Below are 21,284 nucleotides of genomic sequence, written 5' to 3' on the forward strand. Positions count from 1 at the left end.
CTATTATACAAGGAATTTAGACATTTAATATTACCTGAGTTGTTAAAAGATATCCTTTATGGATCTTATACAAGAAGAAATTGAAGTTTTAAAGTCAATATATTGTCAAAAAAACGAATTTGTTCTTAATTCAACATCACAATTAGAACCAAGTTTTACGATTTGTTTACGTAACAAAGATGATAACAATATTCGATTTTCTATACACGTAAGCAAAGAGTATCCTATTGTTGTTCCTACTGTGCATATTCTGGAACCAAATATATCGCGAAAAGATCACGAAATATTTTTAAATAAAATGACTGAATTTTTACAAAATAATCAACTAATTAACACTCAAATGTTAGTAGAGATGGTTTATTGGGTAAATGAATATTTAAAGACTTATTTATTATCACGAAATGCTGATAAATTGATTGTGGAGCAATCTGATAATCAAGTATGTTTGTGTCAACTTAACCATATTCGTGATAGAAAAAAATACACAAAATATTTAAGCTTGTGGTCTAATGAACTTTCGTTATGTATATTCTTAATTGATTTTCATAAATTTATATTTATTTTGCTTAGTGGTGCCAAAGGTAATATTACTGAGTTTATTAAAAGATTAAAAACGCAAAAAGTTGATGTAGATTCGAATGGGAAGCCTTGTAAAGAAAGACTTTTAAAAAATTTAACAGATTTTAAAACAAAAGTCTGTTTTGAGACTAAATTTAAATCAATTGAATTTCAAACAATTTCTGAGATGCAAAAATGGTGTAAAGAACAAAATTTAGAAAGTATGTTCATTGATTTTATATTACCAATAGTAAAGTAAAATATTGTGTATTAGATTAGGGAATTAATTGCAACTGCCTTTTACTAAGACAAACATACAACTTGTGATAAAATCTGTGTAAATAAAACTGCGTTTGATTTGTTTACCTTTGTATACCTATAACAGTGCTTTAACATGGATTAATTTATATTTTAAATTTTAGAGTTTAGGCAAATGAATTAAAATTAAATTATTTTTGGATTATAACTTGATGGAAGAAAATGAAAACCAGGGTTGGAGAGATGTGGTGAGCAATAATATAAATGTTTAAAATATATCCATATCCCTTTATCTCTTTTGTATGATGTTTTAATAAATAACTCCTTTTTTTAGAAAATTAACAGTGATGATGAAATTTGTAACGAACAAACTCCATTAATTAACGATAGAGAAGGTTTCTATATTAACTTAACCTTTTTTTAATATATTACAAATATTAGGTACAGAATGTTATTATTTTACATTTAAATTTGCAACAAGAAAACAGCATTTTATTGACATATAATTTAACACAATTAATCTTACTTGTTTTTATGCCAAATATAATATAACAAATCTGTACCTATTTTTGTTCCTTCATGAATAAAAACTTCAGTCCTACAAAAACACTGTTTAACAAACAATTTAATTACAGAGCCTCCTATTGGAAGAATATATTGGTATAGATGGTATATTTTGCTCCAATTTTCAATGTTGTGTTGGATTCAAACTGGAGTTGCAGGATGTTGGAGTCCAATCAATAAATCTGCCAAGATTGCTTATGGGTTTACTGATCGTGAGTCTGTTGTTGTTTAATTTTTATCTATTGTTAAAAGAATTTGAACCGGCAGCATGGTGTAGGAACCGGCAGCGTGGTGTAGTGGGAAGAACACTTACTACACCACACATGAGGTCGTGTGTTCAATCCCCACTGCCCTCATGCTGTAGTGCCCTCGAGTAATGCGCTATAAACAGACTTTCACAACTTTCAACTAATATTTGCCTGCGGTAATTTACCTGCTTACCACAAACAGCAGTTTTACTATTCTGTAGGCCTATAAATTGGGCATACATAAATAGATATACAATAGCTTAATTATGTGTAGATGTTTAAAACATATACATTAATTTTACTCGATAAAATTTAAAAAATGTTTTTTTTAAACTGCATAAATTGTTTTACAATAGGTACTGTCATAAAATTCCTTAATATTGTTTTATATTTTTAGATGATTTTGATTTGTTAATATTATGGGGTTCGGTTGGAGTTGTTATTTTTCTTCCATTGTTTATGTGGTTGGCCACTAATAAGGGGTTGAGGATAACTATGTTAATTGGTAAGCACTTTTACACACATGCATACATTTTTTATCCAATTTTTAACGCACCATTAACAAAAGTCGATTATGTAGTGTAGTAATGCATAGAAAACATGTCAAAACTGAGACCAATTTCTTAGTTCAAAACACGTTTTAAGTTTAAGATTTGTACAAATAATTTTAAAGCATGTTATCCATAGCCACCCAACCATATATAGTTTAAATATTTGCATAATTTCAGGTTCTTTCTTTGTTTTTGTTGGAACTGGGTTAAGATGTATTCCTCTAAACGGTAAACCTAAAAAAATGTGAGTTTATTTATTTTGAAAAAATAATATAATATATACAATTTATAAAAGCTTAGTAGTACCACTTTATAATATGACAATCTGAAGTCTATATATCTACAAAATAAACAATACTGCTACTAACAAACTCTTTCATTATTGTAGATTGATAATGGCAGGTCAGTTAATAAATGGTTTCTCAGGTGGACCGGTGTGTGGAGCTGCCCCACTAATATCAAATGTTTGGTTTGCTCATAAGGAGAGAGTGTTAGCTACTTCAATCATGCTACTCTCTGGAAATCTAGGTAATTAAACTTGTTAGGAAATATAAAGATATTTTATTGCATATTAAATATATCACAAGTATTTAAATGAGGAATTTTTTTTATATATATCTTTATTCTTGGTGTGGGAAGGTCGACTTAGGTCAGCATAAGAGTAACTTCAGTTACCCCAACCCAGTCTTGAGTTGCCTCTGGCAGTTTGGGATATTATAGATTATAATTGCTCAATAATTAAACTGCTGATTAGGTACTGACTCAGCAGGAGTTTATACCATTTATAGCGCCTTACTTAATTGCACTACATTTAATATTAATCTGGTTGTAAATATTGTTTTGCAGCCTTGTTATTCAAATTGATTTTTCCTTTTTTTCCTCTTTTTTTCCTCTTTTTGGCATACGATAATTTAATTAAACTTTTATATATTAAAGGTGGAGTAACAAGTTATCTTCTTGGCCCTTTCCTTGTACCAACCTCAAATCTAACAAACTCTAATGAAACCAACTCTGTTCAACTTATCAGGTAGTTTTAAAAACACATTTTTTTGGGATATAGGGTTATTTTTTTTAAAGTTTTTGTTTTAACTATGATCTGGGTTTAAGGTAACTTCAATTTAAACTTTTAGCCATATTTCATGTTAGTAGTTACTTAGTATGTGTAATACTATTAATATTACTAATATAGAAAATTTAATAACCATTTGTGTTGCAGAAAAGACATTGAAATCTACTTATTGATAGAGTTTGGTTTTGCTATTATATTATTGTTAATGGTCATAACATTCTTACCTAACAAACCACCAACCCCTCCAAGTCCCAGTTCTGTGGTTACCAGACTCTCCTTAATAGTAAGTTTTTTTTTATATTGATTAATTCCTGATATGTTATGGCATTATATACAACCTAAGAATAAGATGACCCTTAATTAATCTGCTAAATTAGGTTAATAATAGGTTTTCTATACCATTGTTGGATTTTAAATTTTTAAGTTTTGTAGTGTACTTGGTAACTGGTATATATATTTTTTTTTACATTTAATTATGCTCTATGTGGAAAGGTCAACTTCACGGCCTTAACATAGAATAACATCAGTTACTTTAACCCTGTCTAAAGTTGACTTTGGCAGTTTAGGATATTATTATTTATAAAATTGTCTGCTAATTATAATCTACTGTTTACAGTTTGCTTAGCAGGAGTTCATACTGTTTATAGCATCTTACTCAGAAACGGTACAGCATAAGAGCAGTTGGGATCGAATCCAAGACCTTATAAAGTAAAGACAGGTGTTCTGACCACCACACCACCACATGCTGCAAAAGTGTATATTTCTAATTAGAGGTGTTTTTCATATTTTTAGAAAGGTTTAAAGTCAATGTTACACAACAGAACTTGCATGACATTCATGTTTGTTGAAATATTTACTGTTTCACCTTTTTATGCTTGGACTGGAATTATGCCTTTACTTTTTCCACAAGTTTCACAAGTTAGTTTGTGTTTAAAACCTTATAAAGCATTATTTAAATGTTGATCTACTTTGGTTGATTTGTTTACTATACTTAAAATCACAAAACCATTACTTTGTTTAAGAATTGTGTAAACAAATGTATAATCAGATTTATGACTACTTTAATATAAATAATCAACAATAGTGGTCAGAACACTCTTCTACCATACAGAAGGTCTTAGGTTCAATCCCTAATGATCTCATGCTGTGAGCCAGCACTTAATCAGCAGCATAAATATCCGGCAATTATTATCTATAATATCCCAAACTGCCAGAAGCAACTCGAGACTGGGTTGAAGTAACAAATGTTACTCTATGTTTAGGCCATGAAGATGACCTTCCCACATCAAGGATAAAAATATATACAAAATATTAATACACTTTCACTTGTTTTTTATGAAACGTTGCTTATTTTTTGTTCTCCAGAAAGAAATGGGTTTAATTGGAACTATGATGAATGTTGCTGGCATTTTTGTTGGTATAATAATAGCTTTGTAAGTATTTTCATTTCAAACTTTAAAACTTTGGCACAGAATCTGGTAAACTTAATTATTTATCAACCTGTTAATTTAATTACAAACTACTAAACACACCAAAATAATGTAACTTTCTAACAAAAAATATTAATTCAGGATAGCAGATAGAATAAAAAAGAAGATATTCACTATTTTTATCATTCTTGAATTCCTTATATATCTGACCTTCGCCTATGTGGTTATTATAGCAATGGGTTGGATTGCTATACCACCATTTCAATTCACTCACGGTATACTATTTGTTTTTTTATTCAAGTTTATTTACTAACTGTATTTTTTTTATTTTCTAGCGTAAAGTTTTAGCCTATATTATAATTTATATATACTAGTCAAAGCCTACCTTATGGTCAGCATTTTGTTTGACATAATATGGCCTCAACTCTCAACTAATTTTTGCCATTTATAATTTACCCTCGCACACACGGACAGTTTTATTTATTTTGTAGGCCTATCAATTAACATACATATATATTTATTGTCCACTAAGCTTAATTTTATATATAGATACATTTTTTTATTAATTATCTTTGTATTTTAGTGGGTTTATGGATTTCAGTGCTCATCTACGGTTCCTTAAACTTCACAAGTCAACCATTTGCAATGGAAATATTGTCAGATCTAGCTTTTCCAGTAAGTGAAGGGACAAGTGCTTTTGTATTGATTTGGTTGTCTCTGCTTTATCAAACTTTATTCTTTGTTGTTCTTAATTCAATGTCAAGTAAGTTTATTTTTCAGATATATTTGAAATTAAAAATAGGTTTATTTGTATATTTGTTTATTCACGATGTGGGAAGATTGTCTCAACGAAATAAACATAGAGTAACACTTATTACTCCGACTCAGTCTCGAATTGACTTTGCCAATTTGGGATATCATAAAATATAATTGTCTAAAATTTATGCTGCTGGTTAAATGTTGGATCAGCAGGAGTTCATACTGTTTATAGCACCTAACTTAAGGGCACTACCGCATTAGAGCAGTGTTGTTCGAACCCAGGACCTCATGTAGTGAAGCCAAATGTTCTGACCAATACACCTTGCTGTCAGTTAAGATTTTGGTAAAATCACTAAATGAACCTGACTTGTGGGATTAAGGGCTCAATTACAGTAGGCCAACTTTATAACTTTTTTTGTATTGCCTTCAGATCAAAGTGTTGCCAATTATATTGCCCTTGGATCTTTATTAGCAACTCTGCCAGTCCTGTATTTCTCAATCCCTAAACATAATAGAAGGGAGGAAATGGATTCATCTAAACAAGAGTGATGTCATCATTTATGATGTCATAAGGAAAGTGCAATATTTTATTTCTTATTTAAAATTGATTTATTATTTCTGTATTTTAGATTTTATCAGTATTATTTTATAGTTTAAAATTAAAATAGAATTTAGAGTTTTTAGTAATTCTATGCATATATGGTTCGTAGTGCTTTATATTTTATTTGTTATATTAATTTTTACCTAATTTTTTTTTAGTTAATTGTAGCGGTATTTAGTATTTATCTTTGAGATTTAATAATTTAAGAAGCATGTTGTAAAGATGTATATAATTTGTTTATAGCAATAAGAAAATATGTTTTAAAGCATGAATAGCAATTGAAAACTTTTAAAGTGCAACTTTTGTTTGTTTTTAAGTTACCTCAAATTGTAAAGTGCTCTTTTAAATAACTTTCGAAAATTCTTAACTTTTTAAGACAATTAACTTTTAAATGTTTTGTAAACAAAAAGAGATTATCATGTAACAGTAAACCCTTTATGATGACATAATAGAACTCTTGTGATACAGGCTACATTGTAACTTAATATGAGGGTTAAATTCCGATGTTTTGAAACTGTATTGTAACACTTTACACCGAAATTGTTTTATAAACATTGGACCAATGCATTGCTTGTTTAAAACTAGATTAGTTTATTAAGTTTTAGATTAGGTATGAGTTTTAGATTAGGTCTGATATAGGTGTGCTCTGGTTTTTATATTAAGTTTAAAAGTAGTTTGGTAAAAAGAGAACTTAATTAGTTTGACATTAATACAACGCTACCTTCATTTATATTGTTTGTGAAGTTTTTAATTTATAATAGTTGAGGTAAAATTGGATTAAAAATATGACTGAGGAAATGGACAAACCAGAAGGAGCAGTGGAGGTGACTGAAGAAAGGTAACTTTGTTAATTTTTGTTGTTAATTATGCTGCAATTTTACATTTCAAGTAGTGTAAATATATAATATATAGTATTATTTCATATGTGTAATCAAAAATTTATGTCTGTCAACTGTCGGTAAATTCTGTATAAATTTGAAGTTTTTTTTCTGTATAAATTTGAAGTTTTACCTTCTAGAAATTTGTACCCATTATAATGTTTTAATATATTTTACAGCCAAGTTATTCCACCAGCACCGGCTAGACCACCAGTAGAGGGCAGTACCCGCCTCCCTCCGATCCCGAGAGTTCATATTGTGAAACCCAATATTGGAAAAAATCAGACAATTTCTTACAACCAAGTTCAAAGGCTCAGGTTGGAGTGATAAAGTTTTTAAGATATTTAACAATAAAACCTCCAGTTACATTTTCCAGTTATGAATGTGATTCTGTTAATATGCCTGATAATTAACCTATCATTTCAAGTATTTTGTATCAGATAAATGTAATGTCAAATTCCTGGGGATCTAGAAATCTAATTTAGGGTCTTTTTTAGTGATCCTTATGCCTTAAATGTATCAGCTCATTGTTTATTCCTAATTATATTGATAACCTTTTACTCTTTTAACTGTTAATTAATTTAAAAAAGTTATTGCAATATAAATTGTTGAAATACTTGAAATTCATTTTCAGGAAAGAAATGAAGAACCGATTGTTTGAAATTGACAAGAAAGAGAAATTGAAATACGACTTCACTCGAACGTATCAAGACTTTTATCGCATGAAACTGGATTGTTTGCACGAAATTGGGGAGGACAACAAGAAAAATATGTCAGCCGCTGTTCAGGTATTTATTTACTTATTTGTTAATAGTAGAATAGACAGTTATTTTGGTTTTGTATTCAATTGTCCTTGATGTGGGAGGGGTGACTATATAACCTAAACATAAAGTAACACCAGTTACCCCAACCAACACTGGCAGCGTGGTGTAGTGGTGAGAACACTTGCCATGAGGTCGTGGGTTCAATCCCCACTGATCTCATGCTGTAGCGCTCTTGAGTAAGGCGCTATAAACGGTATAAACTCCTGTTGAGCCAGCACTTAATCAGCTGTAAATTACCAGGCAATTATATATAATCTATAATATCCCAAACTGCCACAGGCAACTTGAGACTGGGTCAGAGTAACTGATGTTACTCTATGTTTAAGTCGCGCATTTGACTTTACCACATCGAGGATAAAGATATATACAAAAAAAAATGTTTAGAACACTTTACTAAATGTTTATAGCACTTAACATTTTTATAATTTTTAGGTTTATCTTGGGCAGTCTACTGGATCAACAAGGGCATTGAAGAATTTAATTAAACAAATTGAGTAAAAACTTAACAGTGTTTCGTGAGTTTTTGATTTTTCCTTTCTCCTTTTTTGTACATTGTCGTTATAAATGTATTTTAATTGTTTTAGATTTTAAAATTTAAATGCCTCATTATTAAACATGTAAATTAATCTATTTGCCCTGTTAACCATAACAGAATGAATTAATTTAATTTTTGTTTGCGCTTTATATGTGTTATATATTTGTAAGTTTAAATTAAATATTTACCTTATTAAGTAATGTCTGTTTATTACATAGGGCTATTTATAACAGGCTATGTTTTTAACCTTTATAGGTTTATCTGTAACCATTAGATGACCATTTTAAAAACACATTTATACAGAACCATCTGGATAATCTATTTCAGTTTAATTCTTATAACTTCTATTGCACAACAAATATACACTTTGTTTAATGTATTATGACATCACATTAACAAGATATTTACTCTTTGAGTGCTGCCAAAGCCTCATTAAGAGCCTGTACCATTCGTTCACCAAATATGTTAAAATCGTAACCAATACCATCCCAAAAATTACAATATTGGTCCAATGGGGAGGTCTCAGTATAAGAAAGGGGGGCATCTAACCCTATGCTACCCCACTCTTGTGACCCAAGACCTTCTGGGACGGTGTAAAGGGGCCATTCTGGGAAAGTCCCTAGGTTTTGCACGACGTCATCAGCTAGTCCCTTGTTTACATTTCCGCTGTGGACGAAGTTACCTGCAATGGTATTGTGATGTCATTAAGGTATGGTATGGTGTAATAATGGGTAAGAAACATTTTAAATAGGTAATGCATTCTATTTATATAATTTTTCTTATACATTTTTTAACTTTTTTTTTACCAGTTTTAACTTTACAGTGTTTTACAAGTTCACACCATCCTTATAAATCACCATCATACCTATATAGGATGACCATGCATTAACATACGATATTTCTTCCTGCATGTAAGTTTGACCAACATTGGGACCAGTTCTCCACACATAAGATAACTCAGCTGAGTGATAGACATTACCACAAAGATTCTATTAAAGGTAAGTATTCTTATACTTTGGTTTGCGAAGTTTAATGATAATTGGTTTAACATTTAGGGCCTAAATGCATCAATTTCTTTCGTCTAAAACTATATTTTTTGTAGTATAATGCTTTGATACTGGCTACAAATTTAATTGATTTATTAATTTAATACAGATATAGTTTTATACCTTTAATGGGCCTAACAAAGTTGGGCAGTCAGGTCCAGTTAGTGGATGGTAGTTGGTGTAGTAATAAACATTTGAAGAACTGGTTTTGGTGCTAGCAGCTTGCCTTGCCAAGTATCTTGATGAGCAGGTGAAAGCATAGTGGGTTAACATATCACCATAAGCATTCCTATGTAAGTAAAGGGTTTGTTTATTGTTTTTATATATAAGGGGTTTATTTTTTGGTCCAAACATAAGGTAACATTAGTTACACTGACCCGGTCTATAGTTTACTTTGCCAGCTTTGAATATTCTTAAGGGTGTTAATTGCTTTTATGTAAAATTATGTTCAATGTATAAGTGTTCGGAAATTGTAACTAAGCGTTATTAAGTTGTGCATTTATTGCATTACAGTTATTTTAGATAGTTAAATGCCCTTATTTAAGACTATTTTCGTTAACACTTTGTATAAATCCGAAAATTAGCTCTTTTTGAAAGATTTTTGTCACTTTTTGCTAACATTTAAAAACTGTATATATACAAAATTGTAAATTCCGTAACTAAATACACCAGTTATCTTTACATATCAAACCTGTAATCAGGTAATGTTGTATCTGGGGCATAAAGGTTAATAACTTCAGTTGAGATTCCAGGCCACATTTTAACACACATGCTTTCAAACAACTGTGATTATTAATATTTATTAAACTTCTATACTTACAAAATAATTAGTTTTTTTATTTAATTCTAAAAACATTGTGATTTTTAAGCAAAAACTTACATTATTAAGATTATTGCAACTGAATATTTTAATAAATACTTCCTACAATAATACATCATTGACCTTACTTTGTTACATTTTTATGTAGTGAATATATAGTGTTACTGATTATTTCTTACATTATATGGTAGTTGGACAGGGATCATAGCTGAAACAAGATATAATTCTTCGCTGTTTGTTCCGATGATAAAACTTTTGTCTGTGCTCCAATGACCATCCTTGAGAGATTATAATAAAAATATAATTTAGAAAAGGTAATTAGGCATTTAATATTTAAAGCACTTTTGAATTTACAGAATGTGAAGCAAATTTATATTAGAAATTTTACTATTTATTTTTTTGTTTACATGAACTAAACAGAAATAAACTTTATTACAGATTATACTCACCCTGAATGCATCTGCTTGCTGTTGGGTGAACTCAACCCCATCAATAATTGGGGCAAAAGGTTCAATGAACCCATAAAAGTCCCCGCTAAGCATGTTACCCATCATAACTTGAAAGAATGCCGTCTTTATTTCTTCGGAAGTTTTTTGCCTGTTTCACATAAAAGGTAATTTTGTTGTTATATATTTATTTTCAGGTAAATATCAATCTTGTCATTCTAGGTAAGATTATTATGACATCACAATGTTTTAATTTGTGACATCACAACTTACTTAAGACAGTTAAAGCTTCCAGTTACACAACCAGCTCTCCTAGCCAGTCTCGTTCCCATTTCTTTTGCTTCTGCCAAGTTTTTGAATGTAAATGCAACTGGGTTGCTATCCATGATGCCCTTTTTAAACAAAGGTTCACTCAGTGGGGACATAAGGTGCAGGCCAACTGATTGGGCTCCAGCACTTTCCCCAAAAATTGTCACCTTAAAATAAATTAAATTTTCTTCAGTTTTAAGTTAGTATTTGCTTGTTATCATTTTATTTAATCGTTTGGAATAATAAACTTTGGTTTTATATTTTGTTTAAGGTTTAATAAACTAGAGAAATGTATATATTATGTATAACATTTAGTTAATAGAACTGGCTAATTTAAAATATAAAAATACATGTGTGAATGAAAATATAAGAGATATGATAGAAAAGTAGTAATGTTTTAGTTAGCAGCCTAACAAAAATCAAGTAAAAAGGCAACTAAGAATTTGTAAATGTTATGTACAAATAAAAATAAGAGCACTGTGTAATTGGCTTATCTTAAAACTGATCTCTTTTGAGGATAAACAATAAGAGTAATAACTCTTAAACAGCACTTGTCGTAGAACGGTCATTTTTATACCTCTTGGGGGTTTCCCCCGAATTTGTTGATGTTATCTTGTACCCATTGCAAGGCGACTCGTTGGTCCCGGATCCCCATGTTACCTGGGGCTGAGTTTTCACCCATAGCTAGGAAACCAAAAGGCACTGCAAGTAAAAGGTGAGTTTTATAACTAGAAGATTGCTAATTATGCGATTGGACAGTCGTAAGTCAAGTTGTTGAAAATTACATTATTATCTTATCTTTACAAGCTTTAACGTAGTTTTTTATTTATTTTTATCTTTGATGTGGAAGGGTCGACTTCACAACCTTAACATAGAGTAAAATTTGTTACCCCAACCCAGTCTTGAGTTAACTTTGGCAGTTTGGTATATTATGGAATATAATTGTTTGATAATTTTTAATTAGGCTGCTGATTAAGTGCTGGCTCAGCAAAAGTATATATCATTTATATCGATTTACTCGAGGGAACTGCAGGATAAGAGCAGTGGTGATCGAACTAGGACTGCATGTATTAAAGCCAAGTATTTTATATGTTTCTTAGTAAATTTAAACTTACTGTATCTATAGTTTAAAGTGACCACAATTGCATCAATGGTCCCAGCCATAGCTTGCCCATCATACAAGGGTGCTAACCCTGCCCCAAACCAAAAGGCCCCACCATGAAACCAAACAAGGACATTACGATCAGCTTTTGGGGGGTTTAAACTATCAGAGAGGTCAACATTATTTGGAACATAAACATTAAGGTACAAGCAGTCTTCTTGTTCCTATATAAGTGATATTTAAGTAATTTTATTATATTTAAACCCAAATACTGAGATAAAATTAATTAAATTAAATTATTTAACTGTTTTTTACTAAAATAGATATTTTACTAAATTTAACTAATATTTTTTGGATCTTTTACTAATAAAAATACAATTATAAAGTTACAACCTTTATTTTTTGCATTATAGTTACAATCTCTGCTGTGCCACATGTTAAGTTTAATTAGTTTTATTTTTCCCTTTTTAATTTTAAACTTTAATCACTGATTTTAAAATAACTTTTAAACAGAACTTACAAATTCTGCACATTGACCAATGGAGCACATCAACCTCACCCCGATACAACCAACCCCAGTGTTATTGGCCACATTCATATCACCATGGTAACCGATTGGAACCGGATTTTGGAATCTTAAGTCATCGACTGGAGGCTGTGCATAAGGGATGCTAAAGTAAGAGTAAATTTTTTTGTTTGCATTTATTCTCAATGTGGAAAGGTTGACTTTATGGTCTAAACATAGAGTAACATTTGTTACTCTGACCCAATCTCGAGTTGACTCTGACAGTTTTGGAATATTATAGATTAAAATTACCAAAAAATTAAGCTGCTGGTTAAGATTTGGCTCAACAGGAGTTCACACTGTTCAAATCGTCTTACTAAGGGCACTACAGCATGAGAGCAGTGGGGATCGAACCCAGGACCTCATGTAGTGAGATTTTATTTTGAGGAGTAGTCATTGCCCTGATTTTTAAATAATGTTGTATGACAATTATTGTTTGAAAATTCAGGTTTAAATTGTTATTAATTTATTTATATAAAGATTTACCCAAAAACTTATTATAAATTACATTTAAACGAATTCAGTTAGTTAAAAATTAAGTTAATTTTCTTAAAAATAAGTCGCAAATAGAATAGTGATAATTATAAGTTTAAAGGGCCAAAAACCTGTAAAAGACTTGTGCATCTTTTTCGTTTGTTCCAAACAGTTGACCATTGTTAATTTTAACTGTCGGGGTTCCCAGAACAATAGCAACTGAAATTGCTAATATCAAAAATTTTAACATTTTTCTAACTTACGAACTGTGCACTAAAGCATAAAACAAATTAACACTTTTTCGCATAAAATCAATTTAAATTTAAAGAAATAAATTTTCTGGTATATTAATGCTTTGTTAAATAATTGTAGAAATGCTTCTATACACTTATTATGCTTACAATTAAAAATAGTTTATAAATATATACTTACGATAAATCAGCTGTTCACTTTCCCATGTTAATAAACATACATTGTTACTTAAACAATGGCTAAATTTTTAAATAATAAATATAGAGGTAGGTGTATCTTCTTTTATCAAAATATTTTTGCTGCTAAGAAATTACTAAATAATTTAAATTTATGACGTAATCATTTTGTGACGTAATCATTCAATTTGTGACGTAATCATCCTAATTTCAATTTGTGACGTAATTATACTAACCTATACCTGTTTTAATTAAATGCAAGGGGTCGTAACAATATGGCAAACATTTTTGTTAGATTTTAAATTTAACTTTTTTTAATTCTATTAGTAAAAAAAGGGCACTACGAAAAATCGGTTAAAAAAATTAATATACACGAAAGTTATGACGTAAAATATTAATTTTTGCAAATTTACCAAATTGAAATTTATGAAGTCAACTGATCATCTTAAAAAATAAAGATTTTACCGAAATTTAGTAAAACTATTTTTTTTGGAAAAAATAAAAAGTGGAAAAAAACAACTCTTGTGCATCATCTTGCGGTTGGGTAAAAATATTAATTAAAAAATTTTAAAAATAAAATTTGAAACATTTTTTTGCAAAAAGAACACTTCAACGCAATGTTAGTCACCCAAACGCATTGAAAACACGTTTTTACCAAAATCTATTAAACTTTTTTTTTAAAAACAGTAATTTTTGGCATTTTCTGTCTTGTTTTTTTTTCAAAATTTAGCAAAAAAACAAAAAAAAGTTTGTTTGTTTTTTAGTAAAAAAAGGCACTTGCAGTCCATTACAATGTATCTCAATGTTTAATGAAGGGTCTAAATTATTTAAAAATTATGTTTTTATCGAAAAATAAAAAATGAAAAAAAACGACTCTCGTGCATCATCTTTCGGTAAAAAAACGATTAACGAAAATACGTAATTTTGACATTTTCTTGCAAAAAAATGCACTTTCAATCCACTGTTGGTCATCCAAACTTTCAAAAAATCATTTTTTTAACAAATTTTGGCGACTTATTTTTTCTTCCCAAAACAGCGATTTTCGGCATTTTCTACAAGGGTATATATAACCTTGGTGTTTTTGCTAAATTTGGCCGAAAATGAAAAAAAAATATTTTTGCATTTTTTTGCAAAAAGGGCACTTACAGTCTACTATAAGCTATCCTAGCGTTTTAAACCTGTTTTTAACAACTTAAAATCACGTTTTTATCCAAAAGAAAATTTTAAAAATGCAATTCTCGTGCACCATCATCTTGCAGTAAAAAAATAACTATAAAATTGAAAAAAAAATAATTTTAGGCATTTTGGGGCAAAAAACTCCTTTTAATCTAATATAAGTCAGTTTAACGTCTTTCAAATCAAGTTTTTGTCAAATTTTGGTGACTTAATTTTTTCTTCCCAAAACAGCGATTTTCGGCATTTTCTACAAGGGTATTATACTATAGCCTTGGTGTTTTTGCTAAATTTGGCCGAAAATGAAAAAAAATTATTTTTGCATTTTTTTGCAAAATTGGCACTTACAGTCTACTATAAGCCATATCCTAACGTTTTAAACATGTTTTTAACAACTTAAAAATCACGTTTTTATCAAAAAATAAAATTTGAAAAAAAGCGATTCTCGTGCACCATCTTGCAGTAAAAAAAATAATTATAAAATTCGACAAAAAAAAAATTTCATGCATTTTGGGGCAAAAAAGTCTTATTGGGTAAAATAACCTGTTGCTTTCTGGTTGACCTTGACGTGGTGCAATGGCTTATTACCAACGAACCAGAGTTAAAAATATACTTCCTTTAAAGTTTTGAATGTTAGTTAGGCCAATGCGCGTCTAATAAAATATAAAATTTTAGGTTTTAAGAAAATTTTTTGTTTTGAGAATTTTAGGTTTTGAGACTTTTGAGAAAATTTTAGGATTTGAGGCCAATTTTTAATAAAAGTGTCATAACTTTTATGAATATTAATATTTTCAAAAAATATTTTATAAACACGTTAGTTGGACCTGTGCGGTTCTAACAGAACAATTATTTTTCGATTTAAAATTTTTTATTTTTTTCAAAAAATTTATATGCAATAACATTGGCCAAAAATATCACGTGACCTAATTAAACCCAGAATAAAAATTTGCTGTAACTTTTGTTTTATTGAAAATTTTTGCGAAATGTTTTATCTTGAATGTTAGTTAGGCCAATGCGCGTCTAATAAAATATAAAATTTTAGGTTTTGAGATTTCATCAATTTTTAATAAAAGTGTCATAACTTTTATGAATATTAATATTTTCAAAAAATATTTTGTAAACACGTTAAATGGTCACATGACCAATTAGTTTCGCTTCAATGAGCACGTTGATTTTATTTTAAAAGTAATTTCTTTTTAATATTTATTTTTTATTTCTTATTTAATTAACGTTAATTAGTCACGTGACCAATTAGTTTCGCTTCAATGAGCACGTTGATTTTATTTTAAAATTTTTGTTTTTCTGTCGTACTTCGGAATCGAACCTTCGATGTACAGAGCAACAACCAAGCGTCTTACCTCCACACCACCAAGTTACGAAAAAACAACAGGTTATACGAGTATATAATGTGCGAGTTACACTTTAACAAACAAAAAAAAAATTTAAATGTTTTTATTTTTATTTGTCTCCTGTATTTAATGCGTAATCAACGTAACAAGGTAATAACAAAATAATGTAGTTTTTAAATACAAGATTGTACAAATAGAAAATTTTGTGATCCAATTCTACAGATCTTTTATTATAGCTTCGACCTCATCTTTTGTAAACATATGAAAGTTATCCGATTTGGTTACTGTGGCAACCTCTACGTTTGTTGACGTCAGTTTTTCTTCCATAACTTGTTTTAAAATGCCAAGAACCGATTTGCACGCCTCATTTATGGTCATCGATTGTAATACAAAAATAAACCTAACAAATTTCGATTTGGTGAATTTGCAAAAATTAATATTTAACGTAATAACTTTCGTGTTTGTTTATATTTTTAACCGATTTTTCGTAAATACGATTATTAGGCTAATGGGGTTGGTTCAAACCAGTTAAATTAAAAAAAAACATTTTTTTTAATTTTTTTATGCTATGTCCTTTATTGCATATAGCATATAGCATAAGGTTAAAGGTCGCATACGACGCCAACAAAAAATGGCTGTAACTTTTGTTCTACAGTATATTTAAAAAAAATGTTTTATCTTGAATCTTAGTTTGACCATGGCGGATACAATAAACGTAATAAATTTCGATTTGCAAAATTAATATTTAACGTCATAACTTTCGGGTATATTAATATTTTTAACCGATTTTTCGTAAATACGCTTATTAGGCTAATGGGGTTGCCCCAAACCAGTTAAATTTAAAATACAAAAAAAATATTTTTTCAAAATTTTTTCATGCAATATCTTATACGGCATATGACATAAAGTCACGTGATATTTTTGGCCAATGCTATTGCATATAAATTTAAAAAAAAAATAAAAAATTTTAAATCGAGAAATAAGTGTTCTGTTAGAACCGCACAGGTCCAATTAACGTGTTTACAAATTATTTTTTGAAAATAATAATATTCATGAAAGTTATGAATGACACTTTTATTAAAAATTGATGAAATCTCAAAACCTAAAATTTTATATTTTATTAGACGCACATTGGCCTAACTAACATTCAAGATAAAACATTTCGCAAAAATTTTCAATAAAACAAAAGTTACAGCAAATTTTTATTCTGGGTTTAATTAGGTCACGTGATATTTTTGGCCAATGCTATTGCATATAAACTTTCTGAAAAAAATAAAAAATTTTAAATCGAAAAATAAGTGTTTTGTTAGAACCGCACAGGTCCAATTAACGTGTTTACAAAATATTTTTTGAAAATAATAATATTCATAAAAGTTATGACACTTTTATTAAAAATTGATGAAATCTCAAAACCTAAAATTTTATATTTTATTAAACGCGCATTGGCCTAACTAACATACAAGATAAAACATTTCGCAAAAATTTTTAATAAAACAAAATTTACAGCAAATTTTTATTCTGGGTTTAATTAGGTCACGTGATATTTTTGGCCAATGCTATTGCATATAAATTTTTTGAAAAAAATAAAATATTTTAAATCGAAAAATAAGTGTTCTGTTAGAACCGCACAGTTCCAATTAACGTGTTTACAAAATATTTTTTGAAAATATTAATATTCATAAAAGTTATGACACTTTTATTAAAAATTGATGAAATCTCAAAACCTAAAATTTTATATTTTATTAGACGCGCATTGGCCCTAACTAACATTCAAGATAAAACATTTTGCAAAAATTTTTAATAAAACAAAAGTTACAGCAAATTTTTATTCTGGGTTTAATTAGGTCACGCGATATTTTTGGCCAATGGTATTGCATATAAATTTTTTGAAAAAAAATAAAAAATTTTAAACCGAAAAATAAGTGTTCTGCTGGAACCACACGGGTCCAATTAACGTGTTTACGAAATATTTTTTGAAAATATTAATATTCATAAAAGTTATAACACTTTTATTAAAAATTGATGAAATCTCAAAACCTAAAATTTTATATTTTATTAGACGCGCATTGGCATAACTAACATTCAAGATAAAACATTTCGCAAAAATTTTTAATAAAACAAAAGTTACAGCAAATTTTTATTCTGGGTTTAATTAGGTCACGTGATATTTTTGGCCAATGCTATTGCATATAAACTTTTTGAAAAAAATAAAAAATTTTAAATCAAAAAATAAGTGTTTTGTTAGAACCGCACAGGTCCAATTAACGTGTTTACAAAATATTTTTTGAAAATATTAATATTCATAAAAGTTATGACACTTTTATTAAAAATTGATGAAATCTCAAAACCTAAAATTTTATATTTTATTAGACGCGCATTGGCCTAACTAACATTCAAGATAAAACATTTTGCAAAAATTTTTAATAAAACAAAAGTTACAGCAAATTTTTATTCTGAGTTTAATTAGGTCACGTGATATTTTTGGCCAATGCTATTGCATATAAATTTTTTGAAAAAAATAAAAAATTTTAAACCGAAAAATAAGTGTTCTGCTGGAACCACACGGGTCCAATTAACGTGTTTACGAAATATTTTTTGAAAATATTAATATTCATAAAAGTTATGACACTTTTATTAAAAATTGATGAAATCTCAAAACCTAAAATTTTATATTTTATTAGACGCGCATTGGCCTAACTAACATTCAAGATAAAACATTTCGCAAAAATTTTCAATAAAACAAAATTACAGCAAATTTTTATTCTTGGTTTAATTAGGTCACGTGATATTTTTGGCCAATGCTATTGCATATAAATTTTTTGAAAAAAATAAAAAATTTTAAATCGAAAAATAAGTGTTCTGTTAGATTGGCACAGGTCCAATTAACGTGTTTACAAAATATTTTTTGAAAATATTAATATTCATAAAAGTTATGACACTTTTATTAAAAATTGATGAAATCTCAAAACCTAAAATTTTATATTTTATTAGACGCGCATTGGCCTAACTAACATTCAAGATAAACATTTCGAAAAATTTTTCAATAAAACAAAAGTAACAGCAAATTTTTATTCTGGGTTTAATTAGGTCACGTGATATTTTTGGCCAATGCTATTGCATATAAATTTTTTTGAAAAAAATAAAAAATTTTAAATCGAAAAATAAGTGTTCTGTTAGAACCGCACAGGTCCAATTAACGTGTTTACAAAATATTTTTTGAAAATAGTAATATTCATAAAAGTTATGACACTTTTATTAAAAATTGATGAAATCTCAAAACCTAAAATATTATATTTTATTAGACGCGCATTGGCCTAACTAACATACAAGATAAAACATTTCGCAAAAATTTTTAATAAAACAAAAGTTACAGCAAATTTTTATTCTGGGTTTAATTAGGTCACGTGATATTTTTGGCCAATGCTATTGCATACAAATTTTTTGAAAAAAATAAAAAAAATTTTAAATCGATAAATAAGTGTTCTGTTAGATTGGCACAGTTCCAATTAACGTGTTTACAAAATATTTTTTGAAAATATTAATATTCATAAAAGTTATGACACTTTTATTAAAAATTGATGAAATCTCAAAACCTAAAATTTTATATTTTATTAGACGCGCATTGGCCTAACTAACATACAAGATAAAACATTTCGCAAAAATTTTTAATAAAACAAAAGTTACAGCAAATTTTTATTCTGGGTTTAATTAGGTCACGTGATATTTTTGGCCAATGCTATTGCATACAAATTTTTTGAAAAAAATAAAAAATTTTAAATCGAAAAATAAGTGTTCTGTTAGATTGGCACAGGTCCAATTAACGTGTTTACAAAATATTTTTTGAAAATATTAATATTCATAAAAGTTATGACACTTTTATTAAAAATTGATGAAATCTCAAAACCTAAAATTTTATATTTTATTAGACGCGCATTGGCCTAACTAACATTCAAGATAAAACATTTCGCAAATTTTTTTAATAAAACAAAAGTTACAGCAAATTTTTATTCTGGATTTAATTAGGTCACGTGATATTTTTGGCCAATGCTATTGCATATAAATTTTTTTTAAAAAATAAAAAATTTTAAATCGAAAAATAAATGTTTTGTTAGAACCGCACAGGTCAATTTAACGTGTTTACAAAATATTTTTTGAAAATATTAATATTCATAAAAGTTATGACACTTTTATTAAAAATTGATGAAATCTCAAAACCTCAAATTTTATATTTTATTAGACGCGCATTGGCCTAACTAACATAAAAGATAAAACATTTCGCAAAAATTTTCAATAAAACAAAAGTTACAGCAAATTTTTATTCTGGGTTTAATTAGGTCACGTGATATTTTTGGCCAATGCTATTGCATATAAATTTTTTGAAAAAAATAAAAAAAATTTAAATCGAAAAATAAGTGTTTTGTTAGAACCGCACAGGTCAATTTAACGTGTTTACAAAATATTTTTTGAAAATATTAATATTCATAAAAGTTATGACACTTTTATTAAAAATTGATGAAATCTCAAAACCTAAAATTTTATATTTTATTAGACGCGCATTGGCCTAACTAACATTCAAGATAAAACATTTCGCAAATTTTTTTAATAAAACAAAAGTTACAGCAAATTTTTATTCTGGGTTTAATTAGGTCACGTGATATTTTTGGCCAATGCTATTGCATACAAATTTTTTTAAAAAAATAAAAAATTTTAAATCGAAAAATAAGTCTTCTGTTACAACCGCACAGTTCCAATTAACGTGTTTACAAAATATTTTTTGAAAATATTAATATTCATAAAAGTTATAACACTTTTATTAAAAATTGATGAAATCTCAAAACCTAAAATTTTATATTTTATTAGACGCGCATTGGCCTAACTAACATTCAAGATAAAACATTTCGCAAAAATTTTTAATAAAACAAAAGTTACAGGAAATTTTTATTCTGGGTTTAATTAGGTCACGTGATATTTTTGGCCAATGCTATTGCATATAAATTTTTTGAAAAAAATAAAAAATTTTAAATCAAAAAATAAGTGTTTTGTTAGAACCGCACAGGTCCAATTAACGTGTTTACAAAATATTTTTTGAAAATATTAATATTCATAAAAGTTATGACACTTTTATTAAAAATTGATGAAACCTCAAAACCTAAAATTTTATATTTTATTAGACGCGCATTGGCCTAACTAACATTCAAGATAAAACATTTCGCAAAAATTTTTAATAAAACAAAAGTTACAGCAAATTTTTATTCTGGATTTAATTAGGTCACGTGATATTTTTGGCCAATGCTATT

The 21,284-nt window shown here is 28.2% G+C and overlaps 4 protein-coding genes across 7 annotated transcripts; 3 read left to right on the forward strand and 1 right to left on the reverse strand.

The window, feature by feature from the left end:
• Window positions 1-58: 58 nt before the first annotated feature.
• Window positions 59-817, forward strand: LOC145746026 (RWD domain-containing protein 3-like). The gene has a single exon (XM_082564205.1). The coding sequence runs from the start codon at window positions 59-61 to the stop codon at window positions 815-817; it is 759 nt and encodes a 252-aa protein (XP_082420331.1).
• On the forward strand, window positions 660-6,006 carry LOC145744697 (solute carrier family 49 member 4-like). 3 transcript variants are annotated; one of them, XM_082562613.1, is made up of 14 exons: window positions 660-779; window positions 981-1,064; window positions 1,151-1,211; window positions 1,452-1,592; window positions 2,026-2,133; window positions 2,357-2,423; window positions 2,568-2,707; window positions 3,116-3,206; window positions 3,396-3,531; window positions 4,041-4,166; window positions 4,614-4,681; window positions 4,820-4,953; window positions 5,262-5,441; window positions 5,868-6,006. In XM_082562613.1, exons 2-14 carry the CDS (start codon window positions 1,029-1,031, stop codon window positions 5,984-5,986), a joined length of 1,407 nt encoding a protein of 468 aa, XP_082418739.1. In that variant the 5' UTR covers window positions 660-779; window positions 981-1,028; the 3' UTR covers window positions 5,987-6,006. The 3 variants fall into 3 exon arrangements, with proteins under 3 accessions (XP_082418739.1, XP_082418740.1, XP_082418741.1); XM_082562614.1 differs by lacking the exon at window positions 4,041-4,166; XM_082562615.1 differs by lacking the exons at window positions 660-779; window positions 981-1,064; window positions 1,151-1,211 and having other exon boundaries at window positions 1,537-1,596.
• A 687-nt stretch (window positions 6,007-6,693) lies between these two features.
• LOC145744698 (uncharacterized) lies at window positions 6,694-11,018 on the forward strand. 2 transcript variants are annotated; one of them, XM_082562618.1, is made up of 8 exons: window positions 6,694-6,876; window positions 7,096-7,233; window positions 7,551-7,704; window positions 8,173-9,273; window positions 9,431-9,614; window positions 10,333-10,455; window positions 10,580-10,754; window positions 10,810-11,018. In XM_082562618.1, the coding sequence occupies exons 1-4, from the start codon at window positions 6,824-6,826 to the stop codon at window positions 8,236-8,238; spliced, it is 411 nt and encodes a 136-aa protein (XP_082418744.1). In that variant the 5' UTR covers window positions 6,694-6,823; the 3' UTR covers window positions 8,239-9,273; window positions 9,431-9,614; window positions 10,333-10,455; window positions 10,580-10,754; window positions 10,810-11,018. The 2 variants fall into 2 exon arrangements, with proteins under 2 accessions (XP_082418744.1, XP_082418743.1); XM_082562617.1 differs by having other exon boundaries at window positions 10,580-11,018.
• Window positions 8,680-13,287, reverse strand: LOC145746027 (crystal protein-like). The gene is made up of 11 exons (XM_082564206.1): window positions 13,169-13,287; window positions 12,519-12,669; window positions 12,012-12,222; window positions 11,474-11,598; window positions 10,861-11,063; window positions 10,591-10,738; window positions 10,321-10,419; window positions 10,013-10,104; window positions 9,445-9,610; window positions 9,141-9,264; window positions 8,680-8,957 (listed from the first exon to the last, which is right to left on the reverse strand). Exons 1-11 carry the CDS (start codon window positions 13,285-13,287, stop codon window positions 8,680-8,682), a joined length of 1,716 nt encoding a protein of 571 aa, XP_082420332.1.
• Window positions 13,288-21,284: the final 7,997 nt, after the last annotated feature.

Source organism: Corella eumyota, chromosome 3 (genome assembly GCF_963082875.1).
Source record: "Corella eumyota chromosome 3, kaCorEumy4.1, whole genome shotgun sequence".
Lineage (NCBI taxonomy): Eukaryota > Metazoa > Chordata > Ascidiacea > Phlebobranchia > Corellidae > Corella > Corella eumyota.

Coding starts and splice junctions, on each gene's coding strand:
- LOC145746027 (XM_082564206.1), bottom strand. CDS start 13,287: ATGTTAAAATTTTTGATATTAGCAATTTCAGTTGCTATTGTTCTGGGA. Junction 12,223..12,518: donor TTGGTCAATGTGCAGAATTT/GTAAGTTCTGTT, acceptor TCACTTATATAG/GAACAAGAAGACTGCTTGTA. Junction 8,958..9,140: donor TGCATGGTCATCCTATATAG/GTATGATGGTGA, acceptor ATACCATTGCAG/GTAACTTCGTCCACAGCGGA.
- LOC145744698 (XM_082562617.1), top strand. CDS start 6,824: ATGACTGAGGAAATGGACAAACCAGAAGGAGCAGTGGAGGTGACTGAA. Junction 6,877..7,095: donor GTGGAGGTGACTGAAGAAAG/GTAACTTTGTTA, acceptor TATATTTTACAG/CCAAGTTATTCCACCAGCAC. Junction 7,705..8,172: donor ATATGTCAGCCGCTGTTCAG/GTATTTATTTAC, acceptor TATAATTTTTAG/GTTTATCTTGGGCAGTCTAC.
- LOC145744697 (XM_082562613.1), top strand. CDS start 1,029: ATGGAAGAAAATGAAAACCAGGGTTGGAGAGATGTG. Junction 1,212..1,451: donor ATTAATTAACGATAGAGAAG/GTTTCTATATTA, acceptor ATTTAATTACAG/AGCCTCCTATTGGAAGAATA. Junction 2,424..2,567: donor AACGGTAAACCTAAAAAAAT/GTGAGTTTATTT, acceptor TCATTATTGTAG/ATTGATAATGGCAGGTCAGT.
- LOC145746026 (XM_082564205.1), top strand. CDS start 59: ATGGATCTTATACAAGAAGAAATTGAAGTTTTAAAGTCAATATATTGT.